The sequence below is a fragment of the Camelus dromedarius genome, chromosome 30 (assembly GCF_036321535.1).
Source record: "Camelus dromedarius isolate mCamDro1 chromosome 30, mCamDro1.pat, whole genome shotgun sequence".
NCBI classification, from domain to species: domain Eukaryota; kingdom Metazoa; phylum Chordata; class Mammalia; order Artiodactyla; family Camelidae; genus Camelus; species Camelus dromedarius.
Genome location: NC_087465.1, coordinates 10,898,988 through 10,913,456, shown reverse-complemented (window position 1 = coordinate 10,913,456; position 14,469 = coordinate 10,898,988). Strand labels below are relative to the sequence as shown.

General features: G+C 35.4%; 1 protein-coding gene across 1 annotated transcript in view; it reads right to left on the bottom strand.

Annotated features, from left to right (window-relative positions):
- C30H8orf34 (chromosome 30 C8orf34 homolog) overlaps positions 1-14,469 on the bottom strand; it is a 237,919-nt gene that overhangs the window by 51,419 nt on the left and 172,031 nt on the right. Inside the window, 2 exon segments of the mRNA XM_064480859.1 lie at positions 4,800-4,876; positions 10,232-10,317. Coding sequence (XP_064336929.1) covers positions 4,800-4,876; positions 10,232-10,317 — 163 coding nt within the window.

The following is a 14,469-nucleotide window of genomic DNA, read 5'->3' as shown; positions in this document are numbered from 1 at the left end:
TTTTTTATTTTGCAAGAGTACAAGTTGAAATATGTTTAGTCTTTAATTCCATAAATGCTGGCTGTGTTTCTATTTTTCCATGCTAGGTATATAATGCAAGAAAAACTTGCAACTTGTTCATTAGCCTATTCATTCAACATTTCTCCTTTGACCAGCTATTTAAATTACTACACATAGAATTACAAACTTTCTAAAATATGTGCAACAATTTACTTATCATAAAATTATACTTGGGTATGAAAAAGAATTTGGAGATGTTTTATTGAAAACATTTAAAATGTCAAGTTGTGAAAATGATGAAACATTCAATTTTCATGAAAGAAGGGTTGTTTGTAGGGAGAAACAGTATTAGCAAGAAACAGGTAGAAAGTCAAAATATCAAAATTCATAGTTAAAGATATAGTCTAACACATAGAAATCTGTTGCATTCCTTTACACTAACAGTGAAATATCAGAAAAGGAAAGTTAAAAAAAAAATCCCCTTTAAAATTGCATCCAAAAAAAAAAAAAAAAAAACTTAGGAATAAACCTGACCAAGGATATGAGACTTATACACAAAGAACCACAAAACATTGCAATCTACAGATTTAATGTAATCCCTATCAAATTACCCAGTACATTTTTCACAGAGCTAGGATAAATAATCCTAAAAATTATATGAACTCACAAAAGATCCAGAACTGCCAAAGTAATACTGAAGAAAAAGAATGAAGCTGGAGCCATAACCCTCCCAGACTTCAGACAATACTACAGAGCTACAGTAATCAAAACAGCACGGCACTGGCACAAAAATAGACATATAAATCAATGGATCAGAATAGAGAGCCCAGAAATAAACCGCACACCATGGTCAATTAATCTTCAACAAAGGAGGCAAGAATATACAATGAAGAAAAGACAGTCTCTTCAGCAAGTGATGCTGGGAAAGCTGCACAGCTGCATGTAAATGAATGAAGTTAGAATAATCCCTCACACCACACACAAAAATAAACTCAAAATGGCCTAAAGACTTAAACATAAGACAAGACAATATAAACCTCCTAGAAGAGAATATAAGCAAAACACTGATATAAATTGTAGCAATGTTCTCCTAGGGCAGTCTACTGAGGCAACAGAAATAAAAGCAAAAATAAACAAATAGGACCTAATTAAACTTATAAGCTTTTGCATAGCAAAAGAAACCGTAAGCAAAACAAAAAGACAACCTACAGAATAGGAAAAAATATTTGCAAGTGATGCAACTGACAAGGGCTTAATTTCCAGAATATACACCAGCTCATACAACTCAATAACAAAAAACAAACAACCCAATCCAAAAATGGACAGAAGACCTAAACAGACATTTTTCCAGAGACATACATTCCAGGGCCAATAGGCACATTAAAAAATGCTTGGGCTAGTTATCAAAGAAATGCAAATCAAAACTACAATGAGGTATCAATTCAGATCAGTCAGAATGGCTATAATTAAAAAGTTTACAAATGATAAATGCTAGAGAGGGTGTGAAGAAAAGGGAACCCTCCTTCACTGTTGGTGGGAATGTAATTTGGTGAAGCCATTATGGAAAACAGTATGGAGAACCTGAAAGTATACTTATCCTATGATCTAGCAATCTCACTCCTGGGCATTTATCCAGAGGAAACTCTTAATTTGAAAAGTTACATGCACCCCAATGTTCAGAGCAACATGATTTACAACAGTCAAGACTAAATGTCCATCAACGGATGACTGGATAAAGAAGTTGTAGCATGTACACAATGGAATACTACTATATAAAAAAGAATAACATAATGCCATTGCAGCAACGGATGGACCTGGAGAGTATCATACTAAGTGAATTAAGCTAGAAAGAGAAAGAAAAATACCATATAATATCACTTATGTGATATCACTTAGAATTAAAAAAACAAACAAACCAAAAAACCCACAAATGAACTTATTTACAAAACAGAGACAGAAAACAAACTTATGGCTATGGTTTCCAGGGTGGTGGGAAAGGATCAATTAGGAGTTTGGGATTTGTAGATACTAACTACTATATATAAAACAGATAAACAAGGTCTTACTGTATAGCCCAGGGAACCTATATTCAATAAGTCATAGGACTTGCCAAAACACCCACAACTGATTTTAAGTATATGAAAATGCTTAACAATTAAGACTTGCTACACAAATATGTGGTATTACTGGTATTACTACTACCATTCCAGTTAGTTTTATGTTTCTCCTCAAACAGCTATGACTCTTCAGAATGAAAATGTGCTATAATAAAACTTTTAGTAGCTTCTAGGAATTTTAAGAAATCTTTCCCTACAGGAGTCCTTTTCAGTTCTCTTCTACTTTAAGAGATGATGACCACTTACATGGAGTATTATAGGAGTCGGCTTATGATGGGCTAGTCAGTACTGACCAAGGAACAAAATAAATCAGAAATTCACAAAGGAGAAAGAAGAACAGTCAGTAGGATACTGAGTGCTACATGTCCACTTAACTGTCTTTTCATCTTCCCATCATGCTCACATGCTTGTTTAATACTTTCAAAATAGAATAAAATTTTGAAGAGTAAGAAACTACAGGAATTGTGAAATTAAAAAAAGATAGTAAGTCTGTGGATCACTGATCTAAAAAAGTTTACATACTACATTTAGGAACTAAAAGGTCATACTCAATAACTGCTTCTTGGTATTTTCTGCCTAAGATTTCCTTTTTGTTGTTTCAATTGTAATGAATAGACTTATCTGACAAATCCTCCTCTGACCTTCACAGGAAGTAGACATACTAAGAGACATTCCAGAACCCAGAAGGGGGGGGGGGAGGGAAATTCCAAACGAATGATTTGCTTATTTGGGGGAGGATAAAAATGTAAACCTAAACGTTGCTTTTCCCTCACTCAAATATTCACAGAATATTTTAAACACAGGTTAAGCCACTGGGGAAAAAAAGTTTCCAAGAGTCTGTTACCCACTTATTAATATCCAATACCCAACATGGAAAGTTAGCAAATAGAGACAGTATGTGTTGAAACTACTCTAAATTGATTTTCAACATTTGTGGCATGTTTGTATTTTTGCAGGATATGACTCAAAATTTGCTTTGAAGTATTTTGCATTTCTTACAGTAATAAAGAAAAAAAAGTTCTGTTTTGTTCCAATTCTCCATTAATATTTAGATAAAGCCACAATTTTCTTTTTGATTTACCAAAAATACAATCCTAAGAAATATTATTCAGGGAATTTGTATCTAAAATATCATCAGTTCGACATAATTTTTTAAATCCATGTTTTCTTCATAATAAAAGCAGCTATCATATAGAAACCACGTTCAAGGTCCTGATATTAACCTATTTATCCATTTATTGTTTATATTCCACATATTCCCTCCAAATGAAATAGTTAATTCGACTTTGAATAGAATTACAGAATTTTTAAGAATTCAAAATCTAGTGAATATGATCCATAAAAACAAGTAAAATTGGCTTAGCACAAATCTTGACATTAGGAAAACATGATGTAAATACTGTGAAAAGAAAGCAAAAATCTCCGAAGGTCAGTTTGAAATCACTCAGAAGAAGCTAATTTCCTTTTTTCTTCCCCCTCTTTGTGTTATTAGGTATTATTAAGTAAGCCAAATACTATGGACAAGATAAATATTGATTTTAGAAAATTATTAGAAAAAGAATCTAATGGTATTCTTTGAGATATGAGGAAGACATATGGGCTTTGGTGGTATTCACAAATGATAAAACAAATCTTTGCAAAAAGTGATGAAGGGCAGATTATCCCAAACAGAATGATGACATGCTTTTATCATCATGAGATTATGAAGACATACTGAAGTTTAAAAATGGCAGAAAGTTCCTTAAAAAAAAAAAGTTAACACAGACCCAGATTACAATCCAAATATAGTATCTGTACCAATACATTTCCCATTATACTTTCTGATGTGGGAACATTATTTGGAACCCTGGGCTTGGTTGTGGCATAATCCACACTTTACAGGGGACTTGGCAAACAAGAATACATTCACAGAAATCATCCAGAGGGACAGAAATCTTTGAAAATTACACAATGTAAGAATTCGCTGAAAGAACTGATTGTGTTTTGGCTGAAAAAAAAGTCTCAGATGGGACATGCAGCAGAGAGTACGGAAGCACATAGAACCAGTCTAAATATCGAGTTTAGAAGACTGCACAGTCGTTTTTAGAGCAACTCAGAATCTTTCATAAACTTTATATTTACAATTTATACATAGATTTCAGTTTTTCTGTGTTTTTTCCTTTCAACATTAGATTGTACTAAAAATCTTAAACCTAATGGTTTTCTCCCAACATACTCTATGGAAGAGATACCATTTAACAAAAATATCACAAGTACTTCACAACTAATAGTACCACGTTTAAGTTATATGAACACTATCAGGATAAGCAACACATTTCTTTTTCTATCACGATGCACATAAACTTGTTGAGGTTTAAGATGCAGCTCATCATCTTTTAGAATGTTCACGTGCACCATCAAACAGTTAGCAATACCAGAACTTACCTTTTCCAGCCCCATTTCTTCTTCTTCTGCAGTTGCTGGAAGAGCTCAGTCCAGCTTTGTCCTGTACCTGTAATCAAGCTGGCCACCTACTGATACGAGCATCTGCATGGCTGTGTGGGATATACTAAGATGCACATTTTAAAATATTCTTGAACTTAAATAATGTTGTTCCCTATTTCTTTCTATTCCTTGTAAATGTTCTGATTAGTGATACACATTAGTTTTAGAGATAAAAAATAAATAAATGAATATACTTACAGGCCCTGTTAATTTAGATGCTGTCTCAAATTCTTCAGCCTCTTCCATTACTGCTTCTTCAGTCCCAGGTAAGGAATCTATTTTCACAAAAAGAATGAATAAATTATAGTCACATACTGCTTACTAACTCTCTGACATATAAACCTATTATGAGAAGCATTTTAAAGTGACTGAACTGGGTATTGAAAAATCATAGTTTTTGTGATTTAAAATAGAGTGTAGAGTGTTACTTATTTCACTTAAAGACAATGTTGGAAAACATTAGGTAGTTTTAATTTATAAGGGCACAGTGACGTCAGGAATGTGCAAAAGCTGCAGTCATCTTAGTCTCAGCAACACCTCTTTCGGTATATTAGGTAAGTGTTGGAAATTTCATGTCCTTTTTTCTGTCTTGTAATTTTGTATTTGTTTTAGGCATCAATTGTTTGGTTTTTAAAAAAAATTTTTTGGCTACACTATTTAAATACCAATTTGTGTTCTATCTTTTAAACAGGATGAAAAATTCTGAGAATTTTGGAGAAGGGTTCATGTTAAATGGTGGCACATTTTCCATTTTCGTGTATTAAGCAAGAAGTTGTGATTATCCTCTTGAATAGATCAGTAAGCGGGTGAATAGTGACTTTTAAATATGTGAATAAAATGATGGCAGCCCTCTCCATATGCCTGCTGAGTTAAATTAATCATAGCAACAGATTTCTACAGGCTATGAAGAATCCTTCAATAAAGATAGATAGATGGAACATCTAGAAATAGTCTGTGTTTTAATACCTTCCAGTCAAATAAAAAAATCAGTTAAGATGAAGGTAGTTTAAACCATTGGAAACTAAAAATTGATTTCTTATATTTACTAATATTTTAACGAGCCATATGCATCCTTAAAGAAGACTTTCCTTCAGATTCACATATACGTGGAGACAGATTTTTTTTTTTTTTCTGTTGCATAAAATGTGTGCTCTGGGAAGAAAATCAGAGCCTTAAATTCTCTTAGTCCTTAATGGCTACTCAACTCTAGAGAGACAATGGAAAGCTTAGCACGAATCCATAATCATAGCTTTTAAATCATGGAGGTTTTTCTATTGTGGATAATTCAGAATCTTACATTCAAGAAGAAAAATAAATCAGGATAGATGATGAGAATTATACCAAGTTAAAAATGTTAACCCATTTATGAAGGAAACTTGAACCCCCATCTGTTAAAGCTCCATTGTAAATGTGACAATAGATTCTTTAAATTAGATTGTATAAATTAACATAATTTAAGTCCTCCAAGACTTATATTCTGCAGAACTGTAAGCAAATATTACTGTAATTTTAGCATTCACTCGGTATTTTTTCTATTTTATTTGTGTCAAAAATTTTATTCGTGTAGAATATTGACAATAAATAATATTAGAATGTTCCACATTACAAAGCAAATAATTTCACATACAGAAGAAAAAACACCCTCTTGTGCATTTGCTGTTTTTCATAGTTAGAAATACTATACAGTAAGTGACTTCTCAACTTCCTCTCAATGAACAGTTAATGGTTTTAAAGAGGTATTGTCATTCTATTTGTTTATTTTAAGCAGATGTGCATTAATCAATTCATTCATCCATTTATTTGTGTATTTGTACATTCATTTACTCACCAAATACTATATGCCAGGCACTCAACTATGTGCTTTCAAAACCAGTTGAGCAAGATAATTTTCTGTGGCTCTCTCTCAGAATTTACTTGAGCATCTTTACGGTATTAATTTTTTAATAAAAATGAGTATCTGTAAAGGGAAGGTATTAGTAACTCTCGATGATTTTACATTCTGTTCTGTTCCTGTTTCGGCTGAACTCTCTCTGGTTACTGGTGAGATCCACAGCATTGTGAGGTCCATTTGGCTCCGCGTAAAGGGACAGCTGTGAAGTGCACCAGACAGAATATTTGCGAATACCCATATCGACCGTATTAAAAGTTGCTAAGTTGAAAGGACTCCTTCTAACCAGTCCAAATCTAGTGACAGAATATCAATCTAGCAAGTCAGTAGGGACAATAGATATCATGAAAATAAAACCTCAGTGTTTAATGCTTGGAGGGGCACACTCCATTTTTTTTACGTGTTCTGAGTACATTGCTTACTACCAGTGACTGCCTATGTGGAAAGTACTTTGCTGTGTCTATTCCAGAGCAATTTCTTCTCTATATAAGTGGTTTTCAAAATACCAGCAATGAATTCTTCGAGATTTTTTTAATCACATAGAGGGGGGAAATGAACCTCTAAATTTGTCAAATGTTAGAGAGTTTATTTTAGCTCCTCAATGTAGAGAAGAAGAAAGTGAAGCATAGAAAGATAAAATAATTTTGTTCAAATCTAACGGTATCTGTCAGCACTTGGATGGGAAACTTTGCCTCTGGGTTGACTGGGCAGGAGCCTGGAGAATCATAGCGCCTGTCATGATGTTTGACTTCATTTAATGTCTTCCTGTCATTATTTTTACTTCTGCTCTTTGTGTCACAACAGGGTTTTTTAAGCACAAATATCCCACCTGCTCATAGAAATATCTATGTTTGTTGAGCCAAGCTCACTGTGGACGCACTGTTGACATAGAAATCATGTTAGCACTTTTGGCTCTAGTGATTTGACTAATTTAAGTGGAAAAGAATGTACTGAACCAGACAATCATATTTTGGAATTTGCTGGCTTGGTCTACTAATATCTGAACGTAAAGAATGCAGGCTATAAACAGCTCAAGAAAGGAGCTTAAATTTAATGAATATCTTTTTTACCCAGTGAACGTAAGTAACTATAATCAACAACATATTACTGATGCCTTGTTTAGTTTTCTAAAAATTTAAATCCCAACAGTACTCAGTTACCATGTAGATGTGGTTGCTGAAGAATATATATCTGCAGACTGGTGGACTGGAGTGGTTTTGATGGAATTAAAAAGTATAGAGAATGGGCCAGTAGTGAGATAAGTCCTGTTTTGTGTCTCATTTTATGTTGGGCATAGTGGAGAACTCAAGAAAACCTTGAGAAGCATATAGTCTGATTGAGACAAGAAGAACACGCAAGAAGTAATTCAAAAACAATTAGGGACTGAAAAAGAAGAAAACATTGGTGTGGGTGGACATTAGGGAGACCTGACATGATCTTAGGACATCAGATCTGAACAGGAAGAGGGAAGGAGAAAGACTTACTGTGAGTCAGAGAAGAATGGCTTAAATAAAGGTATATATATATGCACGAATGTCAGTGAGGAGAAGCCAGGCTGACTCCAAAGGCCAACTGAGTGTCACTGAGTGGCCAGCCTGGGGCGCCCGTGTTGCTGGTGACACACTGCTCAATGCTCACTGTCAGTGGTAAAGTTCTGTCATGAGAGTGTTTCATCTCATCAGTACTCCAAGAGATTTAAGTATATAGTAAACATCACCCCGCCTTTTTTTCTTCAGTATTTTTCTACCCTGGCATTGGTCTATGTTCTCACAACACTTTATTTTTTAATGTTTATTTATAATGTTTTTAATATTTGACATATAAAAAAGTATATATAAAGTATACGTGTGCAATAATGCATACTACATTTAAGTTACAAAGCACAATGATAAACACCCCAAACCCCATCATTTCCCATTTCCTTGCTCCCCCATCCTCTAAGGATAACCATTTTGAGTCTTTCACTCCCTTCTTTAAATACAGTTGTATCATTTATGTATGTTTTCCTAAGGAAAACATTATTTAGATTTGCTAGTTTTGAGCTTTACAAAAATGACATTCTATGACTTGCTTTTGTTCAATTAATATTATGCTTTTAAGACTCATTCATTTGTGGGCTGCAACTTCCTGGTACCAGATTGGGAGACCCAAGTACATTTCAGATCGGTTGCTTGAAATCAGCATTTATATTATGTCATATTTCTATAATTGTATTTATATAATGGAAAACATCAATTCCTACAACTCAAGGCTTATTTTTTTTCAATGAAACAGTTAACATTTACAAGCACATCACTGATTTCATCCACCCTGTATACGGAAATGCATTCAGTTTCCTACAGTGTAACGATTTTACAATTTATCCACTTTCCCATCGCCCAGCATACTAACAGTTTGCTTCATTTTATGGTACATGGGACTTGTTTCCTCTAAGACATTTACCCAGAAGAGAAGTTTCTGGGCTTTACTCAAGATTTTCCACAGTCGTTTATGCCCCACCTGTAGTGTATGAGTTTCTTTTCGTTTCTGTCTTCACCAGCACTTGGTTTTGCCAGATTTCTTAATTAATGTCAAATAAAAGGTTGTAAAACATCATCTCTCTGTTACCTTAACTTGCTTTTCCTTGATTACTAGAGTAAACATTTTTTATATGTTCACTGGTCATTTGTGTTTCCTCTTCTGTGAAATGTCTATTTATATCTGTTGCTTATTTTTCTGCTGATCTTTATTAAATTATGGATGTACTTTATGTATTCTGAACATTAATCTTTGATTAGTGACAATATATTCAAATACACTTTCCTATTCTGTAGTTTATCAACTCACATTTTTCTGGCATCTTTTGAGAAACAAGAATTCTTAACACGTTACAGTTGAATTTTTTGATTTTTTTTTTCTGTTCAGGAATTTTTGCATCTTGTTTAAGAAGTCTTTCTCTATTCAGATATAAGAAAAATGGCTTCCTGTGGTTTCTCTTCTAATTAACCCAATTGGATACACCAGCTGCTTCCTGCTAGACCACTGAAAGATGAAACAGCGATATACCTTAGGTGCCATTGTAGTGGCATTACATGTAATCATTTATTTACTCAGCAAACATTTCTGAAGTGCCCTGACATGCACTTAATATGCTAAGCCAAAGAGTTTGAGTTTTGTCCTATAGAAAATGGAGAAGAAATAGCAGCTTTATTTTCAGAAAGATAATGAACCAAAAGGGGTGAGATAATACAAGGAGAATCTATTTACAGAGTGGTTGCACTAGACAGAGGAAGAGGACAAAGGTACAGAGAAAGAAGTCTCAGGGAAAACCAAGAGGAGGATGGCTTAGAGGGGTAATTCTGGAGCGACAATGACATGACTTGAGATGGATTTAATACAGGGCTGAGAGAGGAGGAGGAAAATCAAGGACGATATTGACATTTCTGCTGGGAAGACAAAGGCTCCATGAAGTGAGAACGGGAGGAGCTGATGTAAGTTTCAAAACCAAGCTGGAATTAATGACAAAACTTCGGGAGCAGCCAACACATAGCTGACCCGTTTACAGCTCCGACAGGCACAGGCATTGGGGGCTTCCTTCTCTCCTCAGCCCCTGACCTCAGGACACACACAGCCTGAGGAGTGGTGGCAGCTGCCGTCTGACTGGCAGCTGCGGTGATGTGGTGCAGGGGAAGGTGTTTGGTTTTTCTTTCAATCTTTAAGTGCCACTAAAATTACAATATATATTGCTGGATTTCAAACTTACCCAAAGAATCTCGGATTATTTCATCTGGAGAATGAAGTATTTGTGAGGTCTCTTCAGTCCTTTCTGCCAGGCTGTCTCCTTGAAGCCTAAATGATTAAAAATGGTCACTGAAACCTCAAAGAACGGTGGATTGTGATATGTGAACCACATTCTATTGGGGACATGACTAGGAACTTCTAAACTCTAAAATCAGACATGCTTCTTCCAGGTAGAAACAAAGCTTTACTGAAACCTCTCATAAGAGTCTTGTGGCTTTTCTAACCTTTAAGGAAAAGTCTTTCATCTTTTCTCCTGTATGCATGGGAAGATTGGTCTAAGTAGAACCTGCTTTTCTCCTTAGCCTGACTGAAGGTTTATAAGCAAATGTTTTCACTGAAACCACAATGGGGAAGTGAGTGGAAGAAAAGCAAGCGTCGAACACAGCGAGCTCGCCTGGCATCTGGGTCCAGGGGCATGAGAGGTTTGCCATGGTTACACAGAGGTTTACCAAACACATTTCCCCCATCAACCAAACCTGAGCTTAAAGGCCTGCGGGTTAAGATTCGTCTCAATCTGTGTAACTGCCCAGGATTTATTCTCAGAGACACTGGGCCTCCTTCAGGAGAGGAAGATTGCGTAGGTACTTTTATGATGGTAGATTTCTGAGCTTCCATATCCTCACCTCTGTAGTGAAACTAGCATCCAGTCAGGCCGGCTAGGTTTAGGTTATTCTGTGAAGCCACTCCATCACAGGAGGGAGAGCTCCTCAATAAACGCTGGGACTCTCTTCTAAGAACAGCAGAATAAACTCTGCCAGTGTTGGGGGAAAGTATATCAGACAATCCAGAAACTGGAAGTTTCTATCAGTGCCCTTAAATTTTCAACTGTTTTACGTCTTTGCTTTTATATGCCACAGTGGAATCCAGTAACAATTTGCACTTGCCTTACGCATATTCAAGCATATATACATGACTGTCTCTTTACTTTTTGTAGAATGATAAACATTGTACATTATATTTTTACTTTTATTCCTATAATAATAAATTTTGTACATTTCTGTATATGGTATACATTTATACTCTTATATTATCTTCTGTACACAAAACTACATTTACTGTATTATATAAGCTAATTAAATAATTCTCAAGTAATTTTCTGATATATCAGTCATAAAACTTTCTGGTCAAAAATCTTTTACTTTTAGTTAAGTTTAAAATTTTACTCTTAAAAAAAAAAACCATCACTTTTAAGTGACTGATTTAGCTACATAGTTCTCAAATCTGCCCAGGTATTTCTTTTTAATTTGTTTACTTTTAACAATTAGGGTAAGTACATCACTAATCAGCAACATCAAATATTCTTTTTGGGGTTTTCTTTGTCTAAGACCATTTCATCAAAATTATCAAAGAGAGAAAGTATATAGATACATGAGACAGTGAAAGGTATAAGAAAAATTATTATTAAAAATTGACAATGAGCTCCAACACATTGGGGTATTTAACATTAGGTTAAAAAACTAAATAGAAAATAAATCTTCAACAAAGATAGAATGAAGCAAGAAATTAAAACTAAGTTGTAACTTTTTTTGCTCATTGCAAGCTTCAATAAAAAGAAATATTTATTTAGCATTTATCAATATGCTCAATAATAACCCAAACGTTGAGGAGATGTAAAGAAATCGCAACAGTAGTTGAGTTCACGAAGTTCTCAATTTAGTTGAAAAGACAAATGGCCATAAAAACAACCAACAAATTGGGTGGCCTTGGGGCTGGCTCATCTTTGTGCAAACAGTGCCCTCCAGATACCTTAAGAGCTGAATTCACCATGACTTGGCACCAGCTCCACTGAGGAATGCTCAGCCCTGCAATCCTTGAACGCTCTGCCAACGTTTCCTGAGCTGTAATCCACACAGCACCACTTCTGTAAGAGGTTAATAGGCACTGTGCAAACAAGGGTTGTGTGGGCAAGTCCAGGAAATGCAGTCTTAATAAAAGTTAAATCACCTTTTTTTAGCACTACAAGAGTTTTACTCATACTCTCATTTCTCTTTGCTTTCTAAAACTCCCCTTCCATAGGAAACACTCTTCTATATTCTTAGCCCCTAAACAAAATGTTTCTTGCTCCTCCTTTGTCATAATCAAAGCCCTTTTCTCTTCTAAGAATATGGCTTTCCTTTTTCTTCTAAGAATATTATAGTACCTCCTCTCCAAAGGAGGGTTTCTAACCTCTCAGCTTCAGATAACACAGGATTATAAATATTAACCTTTTTTTATATTCTGCCTGTGAAGACTTTGATCAGCTCAAATTTTTCTTCTTCAACTCAAGTGTCACGATTATCTTGAATGATTTTTGTGTTCGTGTGTATCCAAAATCACTCAATCTCGAATCTGGAGATCTTCGCTTTCATTTCACCTTCCCTCACCCAAGGACAGATAACTCAGCTGCTCCATGTCAGGAACCTCTGACTCCCAGGTTCTGTTCTCTGACAGTAAACTCACCTCCTTTAGGCTCTTTCACAAACTCAGTTTCTCTTCCATCAAAGATAGATCTCCATTTTCCTTAATTTTTCTCCCAGGTTTTACTCCCTTCCTGATTCCCTTCCTGTCCTACTCGGCTGGGGCTTGTTGCCTCCTCAGCTCCCAATTGCCCACATCCTTCTGTCACTACTGAGCCAGACCTGAGCCCTGAATTAATCCATTCTTTTTCTGCACGTGCAGCTGAAAAACACTGGTGAAAATCATGACACTCTAGGATTGGTGAGGACAAATGAAAGATCTCCAACTTCAAACTTGGGCTTCTTGGTTGTTATTCTTTCTTCTATTCCTTGCAAAGTCTTCAAAAATATCACCCCTCTTCTATGTCATTCAGAAAAACTATGTAATCAGGAACAAAGACCTTCCTCCACCCCCCCCCCACAGTACCTGTGGTATTGTCTTCACCCCCACCTCTGTTCACCCCCTTTCCAATTCACAGAGGGTGAGATGCCATGTCTCCTGTCTAAGGCTTAAACCATCTATTAGGCTGCTGATCTGGATCCCATCATCTCGTCTCCCTCTTGCACCTTAATCTATTTATCCACCACTACTCATTCTGTTCATCTCAACTGTTCACTTCCCACAGCATAGAAATAAGCTTCACTTCTCTTTCAGCCTTAAAAAAACAAACAAAATTCCTCCCATAATTTATCTAATACATCTACATGTTGCTTTTTCTAGCTCATTCTTCTTTGAGCCAGGCTCCCTAAAAATTCTTCCATCAATGTCTTTCTTTAATTGAAGTATGATGTAAGAGATCATATTGGTTTCAGGTGTACATCATAGTGATCTGATATTTGTACACGCTCTGAAATGGTCACCACGATAAGTCTAGTTACCATCTGTCATCATGCACAGTTACTCCCATATTACTGACTGTACTGCCTGTGCCGTCCATTACAGCCCCAGGATCTACTTATTTTATAACTGGAAGTTTGTATCCCTTAATCTCTTTCACCTATTTTGGCAGCCCCTCATGCTCCCTCCCCTCTAGCAATCAGGAATTTGTTCTTTCTATGACTCTGTTTCTGTTTTGTTTTACTTGTTCCTTTGCTTTGTTCTTAGATTCCACAAAAAGTGAAATAGTGTGATAACTGCCTTTCTCTGTCTGACTTATTTCACTTAGCATAATGCCCTCTAGGTCTACCCATGTTGTCACAAATGGAAAGATTTCATTCTTTGTAGAGCTGAGTAACATTCCATTCATTCTTTACCCACTCATCTATTGATGGACACGTGGGTTGTTTCCAAATGTAGGTTATTGTAAATAATGCTTCAATGAACATATAGGTGCATATGCATGTATCTTTTTGAGTTAGTGTTTTTGTACTCAGGAGTGAAATTGCTAGAATACATGGTAGTTCTATTTTTAATTTTTTGAAGACCCTCCATATTGTATTCCATAGTGGCTATACCGATTTACATTCCCACCAACAGTGCATGAGGGTTCCCTTTTCTCTACATCCTTGTCAACACTTGTTATTTTTTGTCTTTTTGATAATTGCCATTCTGACAGATGTGAGGTAATATCCCATTGTGGTTTTGATTTGCATTTCCCTGATGGTTATTGATAAGCATCTTTTCATGTGCCTGTTGGCCATCTGTATATCTTCTTTGAAAAAAAAAAATCTATTCAAGTTCTCTGCCTGTTTTTTTTTAATCTGGTTGTTTGTTTTTTTGACATTAGGTTGTATAAGCTCCTTATTTTAGATATTAACTCTCTGT